Source organism: Budorcas taxicolor, chromosome 10 (genome assembly GCF_023091745.1).
Source record: "Budorcas taxicolor isolate Tak-1 chromosome 10, Takin1.1, whole genome shotgun sequence".
Taxonomy (NCBI): Eukaryota; Metazoa; Chordata; class Mammalia; order Artiodactyla; family Bovidae; genus Budorcas; species Budorcas taxicolor.
The window spans coordinates 65,598,097-65,624,439 of record NC_068919.1 but is presented as its reverse complement, the minus strand read 5'-3'; the positions used below and the strand labels follow the sequence as shown (position 1 = coordinate 65,624,439).

Here is a 26,343-nt window from a genome sequence, read left to right as displayed (position 1 = left end):
AGGAAATTAAAACAATCTGTGATAGTGTTTTGTTCTTATTAGCTGCAGATGGTAGCTTTCAGATATGTTGCAGCAAAACATAAATACATATAGCGGGGAGACTTCATTACTGAAGAAAAATGACTCGGCTGGGTCAAATTTATAGTCTGGGTCCATTTTAATGAAATGGGATATAGGGAACGTATCAGTGTTCCATTAGCACACAAAGCATGACAACATAGGAGGTCGCTGGTTTTCTTTTTGGTTTAGTTCTGAGTATGTAAAACAGTTGTATGAGTTGTTCAAAATTACAGAACAGATTTTATTCAAAGATATCTCACTTCCATGGTATCCTTTTCCCCTTGTTCTCTTGGTCCTGTATGGGTAATCATTTTGTTTGCTTTTTGGCTTATTTTTCTAGCGTTTCTCTTTGAAGATAAGTGTTTATGTGTTTATGTTCATAACTCCTCCTTTCGACTTTTACACAAAAGTTGCATAATATACCACAATTTTTTTTAAAGAAAGCTCTATTAATTTGCAACAGGTATTCAATAAAATTTACCAACTTTATCTGTACAGTTTGAATTTTGACAAACTCATACAGTTGCATAGCCACCAATACAACCGAGGTTTAGATGGTTTCCATAAATCAAACAAAAAATGTCTTCATATTCTTTTGCAGCCAATCCTCTCTCCCACCTCTATGGTCTCTGATAAACTGCCTGCCTCCTTTCTATCGCTACATTTACTTTTTCTAGAATCTCACAGAGTTTTTTCATGTGTATGAATGCGACTTCTTTCAGTTAGTATAAATTTTAGGATGTTCAACCACAGTGCACAAATCATTATTTTATCCCATTTCATTGCTGAATAGTGCTCCACTGTTTATACATTACAGTTGATAGACACTGTTTTGTTGTTTCTTTTAAACTTTTTATTTTGAAATACTTTTGAACTTAGAGAATAATGAGAAGATAGTACAGAGAGATTCCATACACCCCTCCCCCAGTTTCCTCTAATGGTAACACCTCATATGGCCGTGGTGCAACACGGTTGTAGTTCACAACACTGTGAACTAAACCACAGGCTTTATTTCAATTTTAGTTTTTCTGTTGCTTTTAGCTGTTATGTGTCTTTAGTCTCTTTTAATGTGGACAGTTCCTTGATCTTTCCATATCTTTTTAAATTTTTATTTACTTATTTGGCTGCACTGCATGGTTTGTACAATCAGAGTTCCGCGACCAGGCCCCTGTGGGAGTGCAGAGTCCTACTCAGAGGACTGCCAGGGAATTCCCTCTGTGTCTTTCTTTAAAAGAGTACTTGTCTGGGTATTTTGTTGGCAACCTATTCCAGTATTCTTGCTTGGAAAATTCCGTGGAAAGAGGAGCCTGGCAGGATATAGTCCATGGGGTCACAAAGAGTCTGACACGACTGGGCACAGGACGCACATTAGGTATTTTGTAGAATGTCCTTCGATTTGTCTGGTGATTAGACTGCAGTTTCAGATTTTTGGGAAGAATACTACAGAGGTGATGTGCCCTGCTCATGGTCTTACGTTAGGTGCTACATAATATCAATATGTCTTATTACTTGCAGTTTATTGTGTTAGTTGCTCAACTGTGTCTGACTCTTTGAGACCCCGTGCACTGTAGCCCACCAGTCTTCTCTGTTCATGGGATTCTCCAGCAAGAATGCTGGAGTGGGTAGCCATTCCCTTTCTTCTCCAGGGGATCTTCCCAACCCAGGGATTGAACCCCGGTCTCCCGCATTGCAGGCAGATTCTTTACCGTCTGAGCCACTGGGGAAACCCCCTATTACTGGATTAAAGGAGTGTCTGCCATGTTTCTCCATAATAAAGTTACTGCTTTTCCTTTTCTGTAGTCTGTTCCTTAGAAGCAAATTGTTGCTTTTTAAATTGTGATGTACATCAATGTGGGCTTTCCGGGTGGCACTAGTGGCAAAGAACCCCCCTGCTAATGCAGGAGACATAAGAGATGCAGATTCGATCCCTGGATGCGGAAAATCCCCTGGAGGAGGCCATGGCAACCCACTCCAGTATTCTTGCCTGGAGAATCCCATGGACAGAGGAACCTGGCAGGCTACAGTCCACAGGGTCGAAAAGAGTCAGACACGACTGAAGCAACTTGGCACACACACATGCACATACATCAGTGTGCATGGGAACATAGTTTGGCAACTCTCTTAACCATAATTATAGTAATAATATTATCTACCACTGACCCCACCTGCATATTTCTAAACACAAGTGGATTATCTTACTTAATTCTCAGGATACCCATATGATGTGGAAGCTTTTTTCATGACCATTTTACAGCTGAGAAGATTGAGGCATAGAGTGCCTTGCTCAAGATTCAGCAGTTAGTGATGGAGCCAGACACTAACATAAGCGTAACTCAAGGGCCAGCATTTAACACATGCCATATGGTTGTTGTCAGAACTTAGAAGGGTATGCTCTCATTCTTTGCCAGAGAAGACAAATGAACACTTCCTATACTTGACAATTCTCTTTTGTTCTTTAAGAAAAAATTTTTTGTTTTTACTTTCAGGAAGATTCCTTGTGTGACTCAAGATTTTAGTCAGCTATGAGTGACAGTACTCTTACATTGAAATCGTGGAGAACTCCAGGATCCTTTGGGGAGCACTGAAAATCTATTTCTGAACTTCTTTCAAAGACACAGCTGAAGGTTAGGGCCTCATATTCAGAATAGAAAACTGCTTTTGGAGAAGGAGTATTTACTTAAAAGAGTGGCCCTGAGCCTTCTCCTCACTGGATTTTATCAACCTCTCTCAACAAGGGTGTTGTGTTTATCTGTGTGTCTAAACCCCACATGTTTGCTTCTGTTTACCACACTGATGACTGCTCTGCGACACAGTCAGGTGTGTCTCTGAATAGCCTAGCACAGGCGATGACAGCTGTGTTTAATGATGACTCAGTATCAGTGATGACTCTCTTCCAGTAGCGACGGAGCCACGGAAGGTCGGGCTGTGTGGGTGGACATTTGCACATCTTCTCTGTGACTCACTCAGCAGCCTGCCTTTCTGAGGGGAAATAGCAGTAGATGGCTACAAGCTCTATTCATCTCCTCCCTTCTGTCTCATGCTGTGTGGATTGGGTATCCCCAAATCTCTGAAATCACACAGCTAAATGACTTGAATATATCCAGTCTACTGCGCTGTTCAGATATGAGTGTAGTTTTTAACAATAAAGTTCTTGTTTCTGAATGTCTATTGTAAGCCTGGCCATATGTGACCGTGTCCACAGGTTAAACCAGACACTGTTCATCACCCAGAGCCAACCTGAATAGGCACACACATAAAAACTATAGTGTTAATTTCCTTAGGAAGAGAGGAAGGCAACTGTTTAGAATGAGTCTGATGCTTGCATACAATAGCTAGAAAATACACCATCTGAGCCACCAGGGAAGTCTAGAAAATATTATAAGAGTAGAAAATTATTTGGGATAGTAATAACAGAGGTCAAGTTTATGGGTATCTGGATATAGCTTCAGAAGTCAGAAAGCTAATGTCATATTATACAGAAGTATATGTTGGATCAGATTTTATTTAGTCAAAATAAAGGGCAAAGGTTTTCAGAGCCTGCTGCAGCTACCTGGAAAAAAGATGGTATTTAATCTCATTATTTTAACTTTTTATCTCATTATTTTAACTTTTTCTCATATAGAGTTTTCTACATGTTCATTATAGACAAAGTGTTAGGTACAAGAAGATGTCAGGTAGAAAGTGAAAGTAGCCTATTTCTGTCGCCAGAAACACCCATTCTTCTGTTTTGCATAGTTTATCTCCTTTCCTCCCTGTTTTTCTCTCCCTCTCCTATGCTGCAAATACACTGGTAATCCTGCATTTTTAATGTAGTACCGTCTCCTAAGGATTTTCTATGATTTAAGGAAAAAGACTTTGCTAATTTGGTGGGAGAAAAATAGCTAGTTTTAATTTGCATGCTGTTCATGTTTTAATTAGGATTAACATTCTTGATTGTCAATTTATATGTACCTATGGAGTGCTAACTTTTCTATTCGTTATTTTACTGTAAAACTGGAAACATTGCTAAAGCAAGCCTCTGATTTCAGATGTCCTAAATGATGCTATATTTGATGAAGACCACGATGAGATGGTGATTGTGAAGGACATAGACATGTTTTCCATGTGTGAACATCATCTAGTTCCTTTTGTTGGAAAGGTAAGTTTTCCTGTGTTGTTTCATAACAATGTTTAAAAGTACAACAACAGTTTTAAAGTTAGGATAATTATATTTTAAATTGTCACCTGGTAATTCCTAATATTCCAGATACACATGAACATCTATTCTTTATCAGCCCAACTAATTTAATGGCTGGAAATGAACTAAATAGAAACAAGAAGCAGAAGGCCCTCAGGGCAAGCATTTCACAGCAAATACCATGTTAATAGGTTAAAATAATGAGATTAAAGACCATCTTTTTTTCTAGGTACCTGCAGCAGTCTCTGAAAAACCTTTGCCCTTTATTTTAACTAAATAATATTTGATCCAAGCTATACTTTCGTATATGACGTGAACAGTAATGATTACAGAATTTCTTGTGGCAGAGGTTATGTATTAGTGGATTTGTTTCCAACCCTTTTAAAATATTTTACAAAAAATGAATCTATGACCTAGATAATGTTAATGTTGTAGTTAAACATCCCTCTGAGAACATGTGGGTTACCAAGAGTTGCCCTGTTCCTTCCTCCCATATCATAATTTTTTTTTTTACTTTTTAAATTTTGGAATGGAAGACTTATAGGAAATAGTGGTTATGAATATATCCATCACCTAAATTTAATGTGTTAACATTTGCCTCACATTTTTTGTTATTTTTTTCATTTTTGTAGAAGTGAAACATAGAAAAATGTACAACTCATTAGAGTAATTCGCTACTACCTCACAGATCAAGAACCAGAACACTATCAATGTCTTGAAAGCTCACCTTGTGCCCCTTGTTAATCCCCAGCGCATCTTGTCAGCACAGTGTAGGGATTTCTAACATTATAGACTGATTGGTTTTGCTTGTTTTTCAACTACTGTATATAAATTGGTGGAGTCTGCAGTATGAACTCTTTCTCGTGTTTGGCTTCTTTTGTTCTACATTGCTAGAGTCATCGATGTTATTGCCTGTCATTGTAGTTTGTTTATTTTCATTGCTATATATAATTCCTTTGTACAAACATACTACAATTTATTGTTCTGTTTTTGGTGGATATTTCTGTTTTTCCTCTCTCTCTGTGTTTGACTTTTTCGGTTTGTGGTGGTGGTGGTGACTTTTTTTTTTTTTTTTGGCTGTTACAAACAATACTGCTACCAGCATTCTTTTGATCTACAGATGCATCATATTTCTTTTTAAATTATTTATTTTTTAATTTAAAAAACATTTTATTTATTTATTGGCCACATCATGTGGCTTGCAGGATCTCAGTTCTCCAACAAGGGATTGAACCCAGGCCATGGCAGTGAAAACCCAGAATCCTAACCACTAGGCAACCAGGGAACTCCCTAATCTATTTTTTTACTTTAAGTATAGTTGATATACAATATTATATTAGTTTCAGGTATACAGTAAAGTTGTCCAGCTATATATATATATTTTCAGACTTCTCCATTATAGGTTACTATAAGATACTGAATATATTTCCCTGTGCTATACAGTAAATACTCATTCCCTATCTATTTTATGTATAGTAGTTTGTGTCCTAATTTATCCCTCTCCTCTTGCCTTTCCCTTTAGTAATCATATGTCTGTCTTCTGTGTCTATTAGTTTGTTTCTGTTTTGTATATTATTTTAAAGATGCCACATATAAGTGATATCATATGATATTTGCCTTTCCCTTCCTGACTTATTTCACCTAGTGTTCTCTAGCTCAATCCATGTTGCTGCAAATGGCAATACTTCATTGTTTTTTATGGCTGAGTAATAGCCCATTGTATACATATAACTGGGCTTCCCTGGTGGCTCAGACAGTAAAGAATCTGCCTGCAGTGTGGGAGACGTGAGTTCGATCGCTGGGTTGGGAAGATCCCCTGCAGAAGAAAATGGAAATCCAGTCCAATATTCTTGCCTGCAGAATCCCGCAGGCAGAGAAGCCTGGCAGGCTACAGTCCATGGAGTTGCAGATTCAGACACAAGTGAGCGACTAACATGCACACACACACATACCTATAACACATCGTCATAAACCAGTTGTATCTTGATGGGCACTTGAGTTGTTTCTATGTCTTGGCTATCGTATTAATAAATAGTGCTGCTGTGAACATTGTGATGTTCATATGAATAATGCTACTGTGAACATTCTTTTTGAATTAGAGTTTTGTATCTTTTCTGGATACATGCCTGGGAGTGGGGCTGCTGGTTCATATGGTAATTCTAGTTTTTTTTAAAGGAACCTCCATTCTGTTTTTCCATAGTGGCTACACCAGTTTGCATTCTCACCAACAGTGTAAGAGGGTTCCCTTTTCCCCACACCCTGTCCAGCATTTATTATTTGTAGACTTCTTGATGATGGTCATTCTGATTTATGTGAAGTGATAGTTTGTTGTGGTCTTGATGTGCATGTCTCTAATAATTACCTTTTTTTTCATGTGCCTGTTGGCCATCTGTATGTCTTCATTGGAGAAATGTCTGTTTAGGTCTTCTGCCCATTTTTTGATTGGATTGTTTTTTCGATATTGTGTTGTATAACCTGTTTGTATATTTTGCATATTAACCCCTTGTTGATCCCATCATTTGCAAATATTTTCAATCATTACATAGATTGTCTTTTTGTTTTATCAGTGATTTTCTTTGCTGTGTAAAAGCTTGTAAGTTTGATCAGGTCCCATTTGTTTATTTTTGCTTTTATTTCTTTTGGGAGACTGATTTAAGAAAATATTGCTATGACCTCTGTCAGAAAATGTTTTGTCTATGTTCTCTTCTAGTAGTTTTATGGCGTGTCATGTCTTATATTTAGGTCTTTAAACCATTTTGAGTTTATTTTTATTTATAATTCGAGGGAATGTTCTGGTTTTATTAATGTCCATGTAGCTGTCCTACTTTCCCAACACCATTTCTTGACGAGACTGTCTTTTCTACATTGTATATTCTTGTCCCCTCTGTCATAGATTGACAGGAAGTAAGTACATTGGTTTATTTGGGGGCTTTCTGTCCTGGTCCACTGATCTCGGTGCACTGGAGCTTTGTAGTATTGTCTGAAGTCTGAGAGAATTATGCCTCCAGCTTTTCTCTTTTCCCTCAGGATTGTTTTGACAATTCTGGGTCTTTTGTGGTTTCATATAAATTTTAGTGTTACTTGTTTCAGTTCTGTGAAAAATGTAATAGGTATTTTGATGTTTACAAAGAGTTTACAAATTTGGAAAACTCAGCAGTGGCCACAGGACAGGAAAAGATCAGTTTTCGTTCCAATCGCAAAGAAAGGCAATGCCAAAGAATGCTCAAACTACCGCACAATTGCACTCATCTCACGCACTATCAAAGGAATGCTCAAAATTCTCCAAGCCAGGCTTTAACAGTACGTGAACCGTGAACTTCCAGATGTTCAGGCTGGATTTAGAAAAAGCAGAGGAACCAGAGATCAAACTGCCAACATCTGTTGGATCATCGAAAAAGCAAGAGAGTTCCAGAAAAACATCTATTTCTGCTTTATTGACTATGCTGAGGCCTTTGACTGTGTGGACCACAACAAACTCTGGGAAATTCTGAAAGAGATGGGAATACCAAACCACTTAACCTGCCTCCTGGGAAAATCTGTATGTAGGTCAGGAAGCAACAGTTAGAACTGGACATGGAACAACAGACTGGTTCCAAATAGGGAAAGGAGTACATCAAGGCTGTATGTTGTCACCCTGCTTATTTAACTTCTATGCAGAGTACATCATGAGAAACGCTGGATTAGAAGAAACACAAGCTGGAATCAAGATTGCCGGGAGAAATAGCAATAACCTCAGATATGCAGTTGACACCACCCTTATGGAAGAAAGCGAAGAACTGAAGAGCCTCTTGATGAAAGTGAAAGAGCAGAGTGCAAAAGTTGGCTTAAAGCTCAGCATTCAGAAAACTAAGATCATGGCATCTGGTTCCATCACTTCATGGTGAATAGATGGGGAAACAGTGGCAGACTTTATTTTTGGGGGCTCCAAAATTGCTGCGGCTGGTGATTGCAGTCATGAAATTAAAAGACGCTTGCTCCTTCGAAGAAAAGCTATGACCAACCTAGACAGCGTATTAAAAGCAGAGACATTACTTTGCCGACAAAGGTACTGTTTAGTTAAAGATATGGTTTTTCCAGTAGTCATGTATGGTTCTGAGAGTTGGACTATAAAGAAAGCTGAGCGCTGAAGAATTGATGCTTTTGAACTGTGGTGTTGGAGAAGACTCTTGAGAGTCCCTTGGACTGCAAGGAGATCCAACCAGTCCATCCTAAAGGAGATCAGTCCTGGGTGTTCATCAGAAGGACTGATATTGAAGCTGAAACTCCAATACTTTGGCCACCTGATACGAAGAGCTGACTCATCTGAAAAGATCTTGATGCTGGGAAAGATTGAAGACGGGAGGAGAAGGGGATGACAGAGGATGAAATGGTTGGATGGCATCACCAACTCAATGGACATGAGTTTGAGTAAACTCCTGGAATTGGTGGTAGACAGGGAGGCCTGGAATGCTGCAGTCCATGGGGTTGCAAAGAGTCAGACACAGCTGAGTGACTGAAATGAACTGAACTGAACTGGGGATTGCATAAAATCTGTAGATATGTATTTGGAGTCATATGGCCATTTTCACAATAAAAATCCTTCTAATCCAAGAGGATGGTATATATTTCCATTTCTTTGAATCATCTATACTAGCAGCACTCTTCCCACTCACCCTTACCTTCCTCAGCAAGCATTTTGGACTGGGAAGTGTGGAGGCCAGGTGGAGCCAGTGCCAGTCACTCTTCACTGACTGCTAGTAAGCTAGCATGTATACATTCCTTGCGACCAGAGTCCAGGCCACTCCAGCCTTTCCATTTATTCAAGCAGACCTCCCAGTAGGCAAGGGGGCTCCGCAGGGGGAGGGTCTGCACCTGTGGACCTTCTTTCCTAGGGGCACTGGCCCTGATACCTTTTTTTTTTTTTTTCCATAATCACATCTCTACCTGGTTACATGGAGATCTTTCTTATAGCTGTGGTTATATAAGAAATCTGTCAGTTTCTAGTTGGTTTTCTGTGTGAATTGTTCCACGTGTAGATGGATTTTTGATGTGACTTTGGGGAGTGGGAGAGGCTGAGCTTCATAGCCTCCTTCTCTGCCATCTTGACCCACCTCTCACATGCATTTCTTTTTTTTTTTAATTTTTAATTTTTACTTTATTTTACTTTACAATACTGTATTGGTTTTGCCATACATTGACATGAATCCACCACGGGTGTACATGCGTTCCCAAACATGAACCCCCTCCCACCTCCCTCCCCATAACATCTCTCTGGGTCATCCCCGTGCACCAGCCCCAAGCATGCTGTATCCTGCATTGGACATAGACTGGCGATTCGATTCTTACATGATAGTATACATGTTTCAATGCCATTCTCCCAAATCATCCCACCCTCTCCCTCTCCCTCTGAGTCCAAAAGTCCGCTATACGCATCTGTGTCTTTTTTGCTGTCTTGCATACAGGGTCATCATTGCCATCTTTCTAAATTCCATATATATGTGTTAGTATACTGTATTGGTGATTTTCTTTCTGGCTTACTTCACTCTGTATGATCGGCTCCAGTTTCATCCATCTCATCAGAACTGATTCAAATGTATTCTTTTTAACGGCTGAGTAATACTCCATTGTGCATATGTACCACAGCTTTCTTATCCATTCATCTGCTGATGGACATCTAGGTTGTTTCCATGTCCTGGCTATTATAAACAGTGCTGCGATGAACATTGGGGTACATGTGTCTCTTTCAATTCTGGTTTCCTTGGTGTGTATGCCCAGCAGTGGGATTGCTGGGTCATAAGGCAGTTCTATTTGCAGTTTTTTAAGGAATCTCCACACTGTTCTCCATAGTGGCTGTACTAGTTTGCATTCCCACCAACAGTGTAGGAGGGTTCCCTTTTCTCCACACCCTCTCCAGCATTTATTGCTTGCAGATTTCTGGATCGCAGACATTCTGACTGATGTGAAGTGGTACCTCATTGTGGTTTTGATTTGCATTTCTCTAATAATGAGTGATGTTGAGCATCTTTTCATGTGTTTGTTAGCCATCCATATATCTTCTTTGGAGAAATGTCTATTTAGTTCTTTGGCCCATTTTTTGATTGCATCGTTTATTTTTCTGGAATTGAGCTGCATAAGTTGCTTGTGTGTATGCTTGGAGGCTGAGCTTCATATCCTCCTTCTCTGCCATCTTGACCCACCTCTCACATGCATTTCTTTAGCAGTATACCTAGGAGTGGAACTGCAGATGCAGGGTATACCTATGTTCAACTTATTAAATACTGACTTTTAGTTTTCCAAATTGGTCGTAACAATTGGGTACAGTTTACATTTCATTTACTCTTATGAGTCCTCATCAACATTTGGCACTTTTAGTGTTTCTAAGTTTAGTATTCTGATGTGTATGTAGTGGCACCTCTTTTTAAACCTTTTATCGTAGAAAATTTCAAACATATCTAAGAATCGGTAGATTCAGTTCAGTCACTCAGTCGTGTCTGACTGTTTGTGATCCCATGAATCGCAGCATGCTAGGCCTCCCTGTCCATCACCAACTCCCGGAGTTCACTCACATTCACGTTCATCGAGTCAGTGATGCCATCCAGCCATTTCATCCTCTGTCATCCCCTTCTCCTCCTGCCCCCAAAATCAGAGTCTTTTTCAATGAGTCAAGTCTTCACATGAGGTGCCCAAAGTACTGGAGTTTCAGCTTTAGCATCATTCCTTCCAAAGAAATCCCAGGGCTGATCTCCCTCAGAATGGACTGGTTGGATCTCCTTGCAGTCCAAGGGACTCAAGAGTCTTCTCCAACACCACAGTTCAAAAGCATCAATTCTTCAGTGCTCAGCCTTCTTCGCAGTCCAACTCTCACATCCATACGTGACCACAGGAAAAACCATAGCCTTGACTAGATGGACCTTAGTTGGCAAAGTAATGTCTCTGCTTTTGAATATGCTATCTAGGTTGGTCATAACTTTTCTTCCAAGGAGTAAGCGTGTTTAAATTTCATGGCTGCAATCACCATCTGCAGTGATTTTGGAGCCCCCCAAAATAAAGTCTGACACTGTTTCCACTGTTTCCCCATCTATTTCCCATGAAGTGATGGGACCAGATGCCATGATCTTCGTTTTCTGAATGTTGAGCTTTAAGCCAGCTTTTACACTCTCCACTTTCACTTTCATCAAGAGGCTTTTTAGTTCCTCTTCACTTTCTGCCATAAGGGTGGTGTCATCTGCATATCTGAGGTGATTGATATTTCTCCCGGCAATCTTGATGCCAGCTTGTGCTTCTTCCAGTCCAGCGTTTCTCATGATGTACTCTGCATAGAAGTTAAATAAGCAGGGTGACAATATACAGCCTTGATGTACTCCTTTTCCTATTTGGAGCCAGTCTGTTGTTCCATGTCCAGTTCTAACTGTTGCTTCCTGACCTGCATACAGATTTCTCAAGAGGCAGGTCAGGTGGTCTGGTATTCCCATCTCTTTCAGAATTTTCCACAGTTTCTTGTGATCCACACAGTCAAAGGCTTTGGCATAGTCAATCAAGCAGAAATAGATGTTTTTCTGGAACTCTCTTACTTTTTCTATGATCCAGCGGATGTTGGCAATTTGGTCTCTAGTTCCTCTGCCTTTTCTAAAGCCAGCTTGAACATCAGGAAGTTCACAGTTCACGTATTGCTGAAGCCTGGCTTGGAGAATTTTGAGCATTCCTTTGCTAGCGCGTGAGATGAGTGCAATTGTGTGGTAGTTTGAGCATTCTTTGGCATTGCCTTTCTTTGGGATTGGAATAAAAACTGACCTTTTCCAGTCCTGTGGCCACTGCTGAGTTTTCCAAATTTGCTGGCATATTGAGTGCATATATAATATTCCATGTTCCCATCAACCACTTTCAACAGTTGTCAGTAAAGGGACAGTCTTGTTCTATTAATATATATGTCCCCACTGCACTGTTCTGAAGCAAATCCTAGATGACTTTTTTTTTTTCCGTAATTTCTTCCAGTGTATTTCCCTAAAAGATAAGGATTTTTTTTTTTTGAGAAATATAACTCCGATTGGATTATCAACCTTAAAAGTTCACAGTAAGTCCTTTAATATATTAAAGTATCTTAGACAATAGGACTCTTCTCTACTAATTATTAATACACATCTCTAAAATACTCTTACTTAGCCACAGTAGCACTACCGTAGACAAAAGTGTATGTATTCTAGTTACTTAGTCATGTCCAACTCTGCGACCCCATGGACTGTAGCCTGCCAGGCTCCTCTTTCCATGGGATTCTCCAGGCAAGAATACTGGAGCGGGTTGCCATTTCCTCCTCCAGGGGATTTTCCCAGCCCAGAGATTAAACCAGCATCTCTTGTGTCTCCTGCAGTGGCAGGTGGTTTTTTTTTTTTTTTTTACCACTGTGCCACCTGGGAAGCCCAGACAAAAGTAACAGTAATTCCTAAATAGCATCTAATAACTAATCCATATTATCTTTTCTCAGGTGTTTCAACTGTCTTGTGGTTGCTTTGTTTAAACCAGAATCCAAATAAGGCTTATACATTTGGTTGTTACATATCTTAAGTCTCTTATTTTAAAATAGTCTCCCCTGACAGCCACCCACCTGCCCACCCTAATGACATTCTCTTACTCAACTAACTAGGCCAGTTGTCCTATAGAGCCTCTCAGTTTCTGGATTTGCTCTCCATCCAGTCTTTGGATTTTTCTATATACTAGATTCGATCTAAAACTTCTTAACTTTAAGGTTAAAAACATATTTGAATAGAGTAGTTCATTGGGGTGCTGAGAACTCTGTCTTCCGTCATATCAGAAGGCATATATGGTCTGGTAGTTCCACAATTAATGATGCTAGGCTGTGACAGCAGGGTTCAGGATTTTAAAAAATGAGGGAACGTGTGAGCTCATCACTACCTTTTAAGTGAGAAAGTTAGGCCTAGGAAGCTGTGACTTGTCCGAGAAGACATAGGGAGTTAGTGACTCGGCTGCGGCCAAACCCAGGGGCTTGACCCTGCACTGCGTCTCTCTCCACTCTATGCTTTTGCCTTCTCCTGTGATCACCTCTGTGTCTGTGTTCTTATTAGCTCTGGTTTTGAACATATTATTCAGTGATGATTGTCTAAAGTGGTCATGTAGATGATGGGATCTTAAGGAAGACTAAAAATTGTGCAAACAAATTATAGCTCTGCATATAAGTATGTAAATCTCGATGATACTTCTGTATCTTGGTTCTATGGGGAAGTTTCCACTCTAATTTTTCTTTGAAATACCCAGTGTCCAGGTGCTACATAATTTTTTCTTTCTGCTGACCAGGAAGGCAATGAGTTGGTATTCTCAGGCTCCCAAAGCATAGCAGTTATACTAGGACTAATGATTAATTAGTAAAATGACTAATTACTGATTATTCAAGTGTACAGTAAATATTAGGTGAACAAATGCAACTAAGGCTGGCAAATTGTCATGCAAATGAATCAGTCATTTTATATTAGGTAAATTGATTGCCTATAAATGATCATTTATTAATCTTTTTGGAGAACTTAATGTCCTCTCATATTTAACATTTGACTGAAAGACAGGTAACATTTTCATACTAGATATTAACCAGTGCTCTTTTTTTTTTTAACCAGTGCTCTTTAAGATTATAGAAATGGCTTTGCTTTATAGTAGGTCCCACAAGAATTTAGGACTGAGGATTCTGGTTGATTCTGAGTCCCAACTGGTAACTGTGTCCTTTTTTCCCTGTCAGGAGGATGGTGTTCTCCAGCAGCATAGAAATGGGGTTTCCCAGCATGACAAAGGGCATGGGTACCCTCTTTCTGTGCAACAGAGATCTGCAACAGGGTGGGATTCAAGGCCACCATGATGTGTGGAATGGCAATATTTATAGTTACAGTTTCAGCCATTTAAAGGAGGCTTTCTTAACTACATTTTAATGTTGCTGTGGGATAATTTGCACTTCCCTGAGAAAGTCTCTCCCAACAGAGGAAGGCTTTTAAGAATTGTATCCAGAGTTTAACTTCACCAGGAAATACCACGACCATACTTCAAGCTTGTCATTTTATTAATAATCATTCTTATTTCCCTTTTATTTCATTTATGTAATTTTTAATTACTTATGCAAGTGCTTCATTTTCTGTCTCAAAGTACCTAGATGCTTTAGAAATATGTTTGCATTACACTGAACTACATAGTAAGTTACTGTATTGTTTCCTTTTATCACAGAGAAGTACTGTGTTTCACTTAGTTCATGATTTCTGTCTCTTCTCTGAAGGTCCATATCGGTTATCTTCCTAACAAGCAAGTTCTTGGCCTCAGCAAACTTGCTCGGTAAGTATGACTGTAGCGAATAAGAGAACAGGTTTATAGGACCTGTTCCTACATGGTGAGAATCTTATCAAGCTTTGTCTCTTGATCAATGTGGATCTCACTTGGGAGGCACATTCCAACTTACATTATGGTCGCAGAGACATATATATAGACATATATATAGTCTGTCTAAGACAGACTTAGAGAGCCTGAAACACAGATGCCCTTTTCTTTTCACTCCCCTGTTGGCCTGCCTTCCTTCTCCACCTCCCACCTGCCCAGCCTTGAAGCCTTACCTCAAGCTTTTCTCGGCAGAGCCTCCCTGACTGGAGAGGCCCTGAGGGTAAGTTCAGCTCAGCTCCCATTCTTTAAGGGTGGTTTAGCTAAGAGGAGTGAGAGAGAAAACCTGGGCAGAGGTGTAACTGCACTGCACTTTTGACTTTTAAACGAACCACCTTGGGCCTCAGTCCTGCTTTCCACTGTGCCTGAGTACCTCCATGCCTCTCTCTGGGTCCTGCAGGGCCAGTTGGTTCACTTCTGGTTCCTTTAACTCTTCAGATCCAAGACTGTGCCTTCCTTGACTTTTTCATTTTCTTTTTTCCCCCTCAGCTCTATTCTGAGATAATACTTACTCTCCTCTGTTTCTGTTTGTGCTACAATATTTTTTCTCTCTCTTTATCCCGCGGGTTCAGGCCTTTACTACCATTCTTAAGTTTTAGGAAAGAAGTGGTGATATACCAGCATGGTCGCCTGTGCTTAGCTAGTTAGTGTTTATATATCTCTGATAGGAACAGTGAAATACTGGGGGCCAGACCTAAATACCCTTTTGTGTGGTTTCCTTGTATTCCTGGGTGATGAGCAAATACTGGAAGGGGTGTGTATTGAAGGAGAGTTAAAATGAAGGAGTAGGTAATGAAATGCAGTAATTGACCTCCTCCTTCTAAAAAGAAACCAAGCTAAGTTTGGATAACTTGACTGAGGTGAAAGTGACCATATCAACATTGAAATAAACATACCTTTGTGACCAATCGACTCTCCTGTGGCTCTGATGTGTTCCTGCTTCTTCTCTACTTAGACGATCATGAAACGGTGGCCCAAATCCTTTCCAGTTCTGTGTTGGACTCTGTAAACACCACCCCAGCAGTCTGACACCTGCTCTCCACAGCTGTTCTTTTTACTTTGTTTTGACTTCCATGTTCTTACTGATTTCTTCTAGGGATTAAGGAGAAAGTAGGTAGAAGAGAGAAATTTAATTTCCCTAGTTTCTGACCTCATCCCTCAATCTCACAACCAGAAAGCGCTCCTTGGTACCATGAAAGGATGCTGTTAAATCATAACTATTTCTTTACTGCAGTCCGGCTCTTAATACAAATATGCAAGCATGTTGATGTCTTTCAGTGATCCGTATCCAATGGCAGTGCCAAGGAGTGGCTGAAAAATAGCACTGGTGGTGGTGGTAGGGTCATTTACCTTATTATAATCTCTGTTAGCAACCTCCTCCCCAGTAACTTACTCCCAAATGATAAAGTTATATCAACTAAATATATGTCTTTATTATAATTGGTTATGCTTACTGTTTTATAATACATAGTCTAAGTAAGTTCAGCGGGCTTGCTGTGCAAACATAGTGTAGGCCCAGTTCCCTGGTACCCACTTTTCCAGCAAGATTGCCAATCTTACATTTCATATAGAAATCCTGGCCCTGCTCCCACCTGTATTAGACTCTCTGTGTGTGAAAGGTGTAAAATAGATAGTTTTTATACTATAAAAAGCCTGGCAGACCACACTAGGCTGTGGTCTTAATGTAAGCAGTCTTCTCTAGAAGACCTCACCATGTGTAGACCATGGGCAACACCTTATAAAAATGAGTGTGAGAGTGATCTAGTGAGGTTCTGGAAAGAGTGGTGACTTGAGGGTGGAAGAGAATAGCCTTTGGTTATTTCCTTTCCTAATGGGAGGAAAAGCTCTCCAATAATTAAGCTTTTATGAACAATACAAAGGAGTTAATTATTAGCATGGGGATTTGTTCTTACATGAATAGGATTAAAACGTAAGACACCAAAAAAGGAACCAAAGAACTGCGAACTGAGTGTATATTAGTTTCAGATATTTTGTAAAGATTTTAAATAAAGGATCTATTAAATAAAACAGAAGGCTAAGATATTATCCAACTGCTTATTCCTTATAAGAAGTTGGGAATATTTAGGGCATGAAAAGGAATAAAGCTGGATGTCTTAGAAAATTTCACCTCTCATTTTAATCTTGTATGTGAAGTTTGTTATATGCTTGCCTTCAAATGAATGACCTTTCATTTCCAGGGAAGTCAAATATCAAACAGTAAAGCTTTAAGTAACAAGAAAATGCCAGAAGTAAGTTGATCTGGTTTAACCCTGGTAGAATTCTAGAGTAAATTTAGTTTGAATAGAAGTTCCTTCTGTTGCTGAAAATACGTTGAACATGGTTTCGTTTTCTTGCTTTAGAATAATTGAGTGAACACAATTAGATCTTGAATATAGAATTGTAGTGCCTCACGTGGCTATGGTTCAGCTGCTGGGCAACTACTGTGAAAGGACACTGTGCCAGTTACCGTGGTTGCTAGAAAGAAGTAGGACACAGCCACTACCCTCTAGGAGAGCCAGCAGGTGCCACAGGCTCGCCTGGTTAGCCCTGGGTGCAGAGGACCCACGATGGCTGTGGCCTGGCAGGCTGGAGGAGTCCTGGGGTGGAGGGCTGAGCAGAGTTCTGAACAGAAGAGAAGTGCCTCTAGGTATAGTTAATGAATAACCAAAGGCAAATCAGAGGGTAGGAGCAAGGCATATTCCACTGGATGGGCAGCAGGTCAATTGATCCAAGAGGTTCAGACTGGGAGATAGTTAACAACCTTAGATTAGATTACAAAGGGAATGTTTTTATTTTCTCATTTTTCTCTTATAAAAGTAACATGCCGGTTAAACTGAAATACAAGTGAGTGAGTAAAGGTAAAACTTTTCTTTCCTATTTCCATTCCCCACTAGAGATCTTTCACTATCCTGGAAGATTTCAATGCAAACGTGTGGCCTTGAAACTACTCGCTAAATAAGACAAAAGGGGATCATGCCCTACATTCACTACTACTTTAAAAAAAAAACTTAAAATTCCTTGAAATTCCTTGGACATCTTTTAGTCTAAAAAGTCCAAGTTCCTTTTAATGACCACATTGTATTTTTAAAAAATTAATTAATTACTTTTGGCAGAGCTGGGTCTGCACTTTAGCGAGGGAGGGCTGCTCTCTAGTTGCGGTGAGCAGACTCAGTAATTGTGTCACAGGGCCTTAGTTGCTCCATAACGTGAAATTTTCCCAGACCAGGGATCAAACCCATGTTCCTTGCATTGGCAGGCAGATACTTAACCACTGGACCACCAGGGAAGTCCAGTATTTCTTTGATATAATTCACTTAACCAGCCTTTAAGCCTACAGCTTGAGACTTGTCAAAAATGGGGGGAAAAAAACTGTTGGTGAATACATTTTTATCTATTTCCATACTTTGAGTCTGTAAGATTAGAATAAGATTACTGGGTTGAGAGTAGCTAAATTGTTTATATTACCAAATTGCTCTCCAGAAAAGATCCTACAGATCTGTACTCTGATAATAGGTTAGCGGCATGTGTTTCTCTACCGTTTTGGCAACACTGGCAAACACTGAAGAGTCTGAAGTCCAAACAAGATAAGTAAAAATTGGTACCTATTGTTTCAATTTGCACTTAGAGTGAGGTTGAATTTGTTCAGAAACTTCCTAATCTTAGTTTTTGCTAATTTTTCAAGTAGGTTGCTTGTCTTTTTATTACTGGTTTATATGTGCTTTCTGAATATTAAAGCTGGGAATCATTTTCCAGGATTATCATTTGTCTTGTTTTCTACTATCCTTTTTCACAAAGTTTAAAACTTGCATAGTCATAAATTCCTGTTTTGGGGGGTTATTTTTATGACCTTATTTTTATATGTAGATCTTTGCTATATGTATTTTGGGGTGAGGAGTGAGGAGGAATCCCTCTCTTGCTGTTGTGTGCTCACTGACCTCCTGTACCACCCGCTTCCCTCACATCACCACGCCACCTGCTACCTGCTAAGTCACTTCAGTCGTGTCTGACTCTGTGCGACCCCATGCTGCTTGCTGGCTATTCTTACTGACACTCTTGGGACCTTGATGTTCCTCCTGGATTATGTTTTAAATTCCTAACTCCTGTCCTCACATCTTAGCCACAGGGAAGCCCAAGAATCCTGGAGTGGGTAGCTTATCCCTTCTCCAGAGGATCTTCCTGACCTAGGAATCGAACTGGGGTCTCCTGCATTGCAGGGAGATTCTTTACCAACTGAGCTATCAGGGAAGCCCTAAAAGATATACCATATCATCTCAATAGATGTAGAAAAGCATTTGACAAAATTCCATGTCCATTCATGATAAAAACTCAGAGTACAAAGGCAATATACCTTATTGCTTTGTATAGTAAAGGCTATATATGAAGTAAAGGCTATGTATGACAAACCAACAACTAGCATCTTACTCAATGGTGACAAGCTGAAAGCATGATCTATCATAATTGCTTATAAGTTTAATAATTTTATCTGGAGATGAGAGGTTATATAACCAAACATATTCTTTAAAATTTTCCTAAAAACTTACTCATAGATTAAAGACAAAGTTGGATCGGAATGAGCCAAGCATTAGAAAACCTAGATAAGCTAGTAACCATTCAGTTCAGTCGCTCAGTCGTGTCCGACTCTTTGCGACCCCGTGAATTGCAGCACGCCAGGCCTCCCTGTCCATCACCAACTCCCAGAGTTCACTCAAACTAATGTCCATCAAGTCGGTGATGCCATCCAGCCATCTCATCCTCTGTCGTCCCCTTCTCCTCCTGCCCCCAATCCCTCTCGGCATCAGGGTCTTTTCCAATGAGTCAACTCTTCTCATGAGGTGGCCAAAGTACTGGAGTTTCAGCTTTAGCATTACTCCTTCCAAAGAATGCCCAGGACTAGTCTCCTTTAGAATGGACTGGCTGGATCTCCTTGCAGTCCAAGGGACTCTCAAGAGTCTTCACCAACACCACAGTTCAAAAGCATCAATTCTTCGGCACTCAGCTTTCTTCACAGTCCAACTCTCACATCCATACATGACCACTGGAAAAATCATAGCCTTGACTAGACAGACCTTTGTTGGCAAAGTAATGTCTCTGCTTTTGAATATGCTATCTAGGTTGGTCATAGCTTGCCTTCCAAGGAGTAAGCATCTTTTAATTTCATGGCTGCAATCACCATCTGCAGTGATTTTGGAGCCCCAGAAAATAAAGTCTGACACTTTCCACTGTTTCTTCATCTATTTCCCATGAAGTGATGGGACCAGATGCCATGACCTTAGTTTTCTGAATGTTAAGCTTTAAGCCAATTTTTTCACTCTCCTCTTTCACTTTGATCAAGAGGCTTTTTAGTAACCATTAGGAAAAGTAAAATTAATATTGGAAGAGGGGTGGCAGAGAAGGGGCTAAACCTAGTTATTGTAGTAGGCATTTTTTCAAACTTTTGAGTAACCACTGACTTTCATGTTAGTAATTCAAGAGTGTGAAAACACCTAAAAAGCTGTATTAGATGAAGCGGCCTGTGCCTGATAACAAAGCCTGACAAAGCTGTTTAATTATAGACTAATCTCAATTATGAGTATAGTCATAAAAATCCTAACTATCAAAAAATTTTTATCATCCAAGGAGCTTTACTTTAAGAATACGAAAGTAGTTTAGATTAAAATTGAAAACTGTTGATTCCTATAATATGGTAAACTAGATTGCAATGATGTCTTGGTATGGCATACTTATACTATATCTTGGTATAGCATATGATACAAGGTGTATCAACATTTCACTCATTGGGGGGAATATAAAGCAGGCATCTCTCATGGTGGTCAGTGGCCACAGGGTCCCACGTTGCTCGTGGATGGCCCCCTCAGGATTCCCCCAAAACTTTGCATTCCCCACCCACATCCCCTGATATCTCTGCATTCGTGGTAGTTTCCTTGGCCTTGGCTGGCTTGGCAGTTGTTGGGCTGCACCCCACAGGCCTGCAAGCCTTGCGATTGCCCAGCCTCAAGACCGAAGAACAAGCCCTGAAACGGCAACAGAGATATCAGCAGTTTGGTGCACAGGGGAGCCTTATGAGTTCAAAGCAAGGTCCTGGAACAACACCTCACTGTGCACAGCAGCCACCTTAGCTACTCGGGGAGAGTATAGAGGGAATTGATGTCAGGTTGGCTCATCAGTTACCAGGGAAACCAGCCACTGAGCATTGGGCAAACACAGAGGCAGTTACTGATTAAGCTCTGTAATTAAGAGAATTGGGTCATGTGAGAGAAGCAGGGCCTCATTGAGCAGACGTCGAGAAAGCAAGACTACAGCCATCTCGAGTGGCCTGACAATACACTAGATGATTATCTTTAATGCTGAGAAGACAGGGATTCAATACGTATTTCTTACTTGAAAAAGAATGAACTACCAATAAGAAATTATAAACTGTGGGTATAAGACCCCTGTTTGCCACATACTCGCATACACACACAGTAGACAGTCAATGACAAATGACGCTCTTTCAGCATGGTAGCCACTGTCAACCAGCCACAGGCAGGCACCGTGGGTGGCAGACAAAGGTAAGAGGCGTTCCTGTTAGACTGGCGGCCCACCTGAGACTGCCTTCGTTGGCTGTCACAAGTAATAAAGAAGCAAGTCGTCTGTTCTTGCTGAAGGGCAGTTCTGTCTGAATGGCACAGTGGGGAAAAGGGCTGTAACACACCTTGTAGGTGAGCTGATCCTTAAATTGAGTCCAAATTCATGACTAAAAGGCCAAATTTTAGAGAAAAGATCCTTCACATGAATTGCGATCCTCAAATGTGTAATTCTGTGACTATCTCCATGTTTTACAGCCAGAAGAAAAGATGTTGAAAGGGAATGGATCACTGGACAGACTGTTATAAGCTGAGATCAGGGGCTCCTATCGGGCGATTACTGTGTGCTTATGTATTATAAAGAGATGTCTGAAGAAGTCCGTTTAACTCTAATCTGATTATCCTAATAGGTTTAGTTGGTACATAGTTGACGTTGGTCTGCTATTAATTAACAAATAGTCTTTATTTTTAGCTTGAGCTTTAAGCTCTGATTAAACAATATGATTAATTAGAACACTTGAGACGTGATCTAAAATTGATGATTTGGGAGCTTGAAAATTACTCACCTCTAATTGTTGTTTTTCCTCAGTGAATGTTTACACTTCATTCTTTCTGTCTTTGCAGACTTAGGGAAGCACCACTCTTCACTCTTCACAAGCACCACTCTTGTGGCTGGTGGTCTCCTTCAGACCTCCCTCTTCTTGTTTACTTGTATCCTTCTCCTCTAAGCATTTATCCACTGCCCACACCCTACAATTACTTCAATAAAGCAGTTATTCTTTAGACTTATGGGAAAGGCTTCCAGTTTCACTTCAGTTGATAATTAAAACAATTCTTTCTTTTCTAGGATTGTAGAAATCTACAGTAGAAGATTACAAGGTAACTTTTAAAGTATTTTATTTACAGAAAATCATTTTTTATTAAGGGAAAAGTATTTTTTGTTCTTACTACAAGTGTAATATATATGTCTTATAAAAATTAAGGGGATTCCCTGGCAGTCTAATGGTTAGCACTCGGTGCTTTCACTGTGCTGATCCAGGTTCAGTCCCTAATCAGAGAACTAAGATTCCCTCAGGCCGCATGGCATGGCATGGCACACAATAAATAAATAAAAGAGTGGGAAAAAAAAAAAACAAAAACACCTTGTCGGGAATATAAAACAGAAAGAGAAAGTCTACTATATTTCAGGCTTCCAGAAAAAATCATTGTATTTGCAGATTCCACCTTCCCTAATGGCTCAGATGGTAAAGAATCTGCCTGTAATGCAGGAGACCTGGGTTCAGTTCCTGGGTCGGGAAGATCCCCTGGAGAAGGAAATAGCAACCCACTCCAGTATTCTTGTCTGGAAAATCCCATGGACAGAGGAGCCTGATGAGCTACAGTCCATGGGGTTGTGAAGAGTCGGACACAACTGAGTGACTAACACTTTCACTTTCATATTTTATTGTATATACCAACATTTAAAAAATCAACTTACTTTTTTTATGTATTGGAAAACAGTCTTCATCCTTTTTTCCCTTACCAAATCTTAAACTTTTTTTTTTCACATACACATAACCATGTCTTTTATTTTGCTGACTGTTCAGCATTCCATTGTACAGCTGTGCTGTGGCATGATTTAACCAATTCCTGCTCTGATATTTGGGGATTTTGTCAGTTTTCAAATAAATGCAGTGCTGCAGTGAACACTTAGGTTTTCAAAGATATTGTTTATTCAGCACAGGAAAATTTAGGTTAAATCACTGGTTGTCAACGTGGCTCTAAGAGCAATATAATAATTGGACTATAGCCCCTTTGTTAATCCTGTTGCAAGCTGTGTATTCATTTATTTTGCTCTCCGTACGTGGGGTGCTGGTTGTCAGGATTCTGTCGGTCTCTGTGCGCACGTAAGAGATAGTTGCCATTCTAATCTGCGCCCTCCAGTGGCGCTGGAGGGCCAGGGCTTCCTCAGTTCCCTTTGGCGCCTGTACTGCATGCGAGGGAAGTGAACAGGGGTGTCCTGTGGCCTGGGCAGCAGAGCAAGCACATTGGTGAAAGGTGGTGGCTCTTCAGCCTCACCCAAGTCTTGCTTTTAAGATTTCAAATATTCTAGAAACAGCAAAAGCTTCCAGCTGTCTGTTCGTGTCAGACTCACTGAGCTCCTTGTCACATCCGCAGTTCAGGAGCGCCTTACGAAACAAATTGCCGTAGCAATCACAGAGGCCTTGCGACCTGCTGGAGTGGGGGTCGTGGTTGAAGCAACGTAAGTCTGTTTACATTTAATAATATCATAGTGGTTTTGGGGGTTGGGGGTGTAGGGAGTCATAGACTTAGGTGTAGTGAATGAACACAACAGTAACAGCTAATGATTTCTTCAGCTCTTTGATTCTTTGAGCAGAGTTTTCCAAATATGTTGTCACACATTTAAAAAATAAAGAGTTGTACCTAAAAACAGGTAAAAAGGGCAACTGAAGACACTTCCTTACGTTCAAATGAATTTTGAGGATTATGTACATCTCGTGGGCAGTTTTCACCCATTCTTTGTGCACTGCTGGCTAACTTCACCCACCTTGGTCACCGTTCTATGGATCCCGCTTGGTGAGACCAGTGTGCCTCAGCACTTCTCTGAACACCTAGGCTAGCTAAGTGCTGACTTGGTCCTGAAGATGGATCAAGTGAGAACTCTGAATTTCTTTTTCTCTAGAAGTTGTGTATCTCTGTACACCTTTGTATTAGTTTCACCCAGGAAGAAAATTCTACTTTTCCTCCTCTGACTGGATGCCTAAAGGACCCAACCATTGATAACAATAAAAGCTATAAGGCTTAGGAACTTAAAAAAAAAGTTTTAGAACAAATTTATGTAAGAAGTGACATTTTGACATACTTGATAACTGTGATTTAATCTTTTGGGCTGCTTTTATTTAAAAACCAAACCAGCAACTGTCTACTCCATGAGACTACCTTTGTTGCCTTGTTTCATAGACACATGTGTATGGTAATGCGAGGAGTGCAGAAAATGAACAGCAGAACCGTGACCAGCACGATGCTGGGGGTGTTCCGGGAGGACCCGAAGACCCGGGAAGAGTTTCTGACCCTCATCAAGAGCTGAGCCTCAGCTTGTACCACATGGTTTACAGATCGTGCAGCTAGAAGCATTGTTTTGTCTGGTCTTAATTGTTTGTACATTCCACTTCCAGTTGTTACAGATGTGAACTCTCATCTTTGTCATTAATTGTATTTAATAATTATTTATAGCAAGTCAAATAAAAGTAATTAATTAAGGGGTGAGCCCTGTATTTTCTTCTTGCCACCTTTTAGTGGCAACATCCAAGAAAACTGCCAATAGTGTAAGTTGCGACCCCATGGACTATGGCCCGCCAGGCTTCTCTGTCCCTGGAATTCTCCAGGCAAGAATACTGGATTGGGTAGCCATTCCCTTCTCCAGGATAGTATAAGTTACTTGTATAAAACACTGCCTTTCAGGTAACCTGAGGGTGCTAGGAAGGGAGAAGGATTCATATGTTTTGTTCAGAGTATGGTAATTTGATTCAGAAGCATAGGAATGTTGGGAATGGGAGAAAATTATGGTCAATATGTTTATTCCCTCTCCAAACAAAGATCGTGCTTGAAATAATTTATATACACTGTGCAGCATTGCTCTGCAAATTCAAAATCCAAAAGGCTCCATTTTAATCATGATTATTTAACCACCAATGATACTTTATTTTTTATATATTTTTGAAACTATCCAGTTGTAACATATGTCACCAAGGGAAGGTAGTGGAATATCTAGGTATTTTAATTTCACTATGAGTTAAAAAGGCAATTTCTACCTTCTATTCTTTTTAAAATTCAAGTACAGGAAATTAGTTCCTGGAGTTGTTTACGAGTATATTCTCATGTCAATATACAGGGATTTAGACATTTAACTCTCTGTGCCTTGAGGAGAATATCACACCATTTAGAGTGTAGATACCTTTGCCTTTTTTTTTAAAAGCCATTATTTTATAAGACTTAGTCCTGACATTGAAAATAACTAGTTATCACAGTTCTACCTTTTCATTTTTCTTGGGAGCTTACTTTGTGAGTTCCTTGTAGATGCCTCAAAAAAATTTTTTTTAACCTATCAAATATTTTTCTAAGTATTTACAGAAACTTTTAAAAGTGTCCATCATTTTCAGGTTTGCAGAACCATAGCTTCCGTGAACGTGAGAGAATGCAGATTGCACTGAGAACTGTTTTGAGCTCTGTCCCATGTCTAACGAAAGCGATTTTGTTGGTGTCTGTGAAATGCACCATCATTTTCTGGAATGAGTGTAAAATACTGGAAACTGGTATACTAGTTTCCCATGTGGCCCAAGTGGATCTTATCTTTGGTGTGACTGTTCAAGTGGGATAGGTCTTTTAGTCCAGGAAGCTGCTGCCTTATTAATGATTATCTTAAAATTTCCTCCACTGGGGCAGTGTGGGCCAAATCGAAACAAACAACAACAACTAAAAACCCCAACTCTCTGCAAAAACAAACACGGTTATTCCATGGAGAAGTCTCTGACATGGAGAAGGCTGACACTGTGCTCTTCAAATTTATCCTGTTACCTTAACAAGGATTAACTACATGCTTGCTGCAACTCTGGCAGTTCTGTCTCAGCCACTCTGATGCTATTTGGCTTATGCAAGGGCAAGGTGGCAGAAGTGGTTTTTTTTTTTTTTTTTTTTTTAACTCTTCCCTACTTCTAGTTCCTTTATTTTTTCTATATTTGGAGTTTCTAAAGTAGTTTGGTGGTTGATTCTGAGTTCCTTTTAAAATCTAACCTGATATAGACATTATCCTGCTTAACATTTAGACAGAGGTAGAATTTATCTCATGCTTAATATTTTAAAGTTTTTAGAGCTGTGACTTGGAGGACCAAAGAAATTGTTAGCTGTTAATTCATCTTCCTGAAATCAATTGTATTCCTTTTTAATTCTTTATTTTAAGATTCCCTAGAAGTGTTCTCATAAAAGTTTAAAATATCCACGGTATCAGTCTAGAGTATTGGTAAATGCAGAATAACTACCTTGTCTGTTTTACTCTGGTCTGTAAGTTATTCAAAATTACCTTTTCATATCCGTGGCCTTAAGTTCATTTTGGGAGTTTTTAAGAATTTGATGCATTTAAATACACTG

At 39.8% G+C, this 26,343-nt stretch overlaps 1 protein-coding gene across 1 annotated transcript in view; it reads left to right on the top strand.

Moving 5' to 3' along the window:
• Positions 1 to 25,898, top strand: part of GCH1 (GTP cyclohydrolase 1) — a 56,793-nt gene extending 30,895 nt beyond the window's left edge. The window contains exons 2-6 of the mRNA XM_052646714.1: positions 4,089 to 4,198; positions 14,481 to 14,536; positions 22,046 to 22,077; positions 23,356 to 23,440; positions 24,160 to 25,898. Of these exons, the coding sequence (XP_052502674.1) occupies positions 4,089 to 4,198; positions 14,481 to 14,536; positions 22,046 to 22,077; positions 23,356 to 23,440; positions 24,160 to 24,286 (410 nt within the window). The 3' untranslated portion in view covers positions 24,287 to 25,898. The remainder of the gene's footprint in view (positions 1 to 4,088; positions 4,199 to 14,480; positions 14,537 to 22,045; positions 22,078 to 23,355; positions 23,441 to 24,159) is intronic.
• The last annotated feature ends 445 nt before the right edge of the window (positions 25,899 to 26,343 follow it).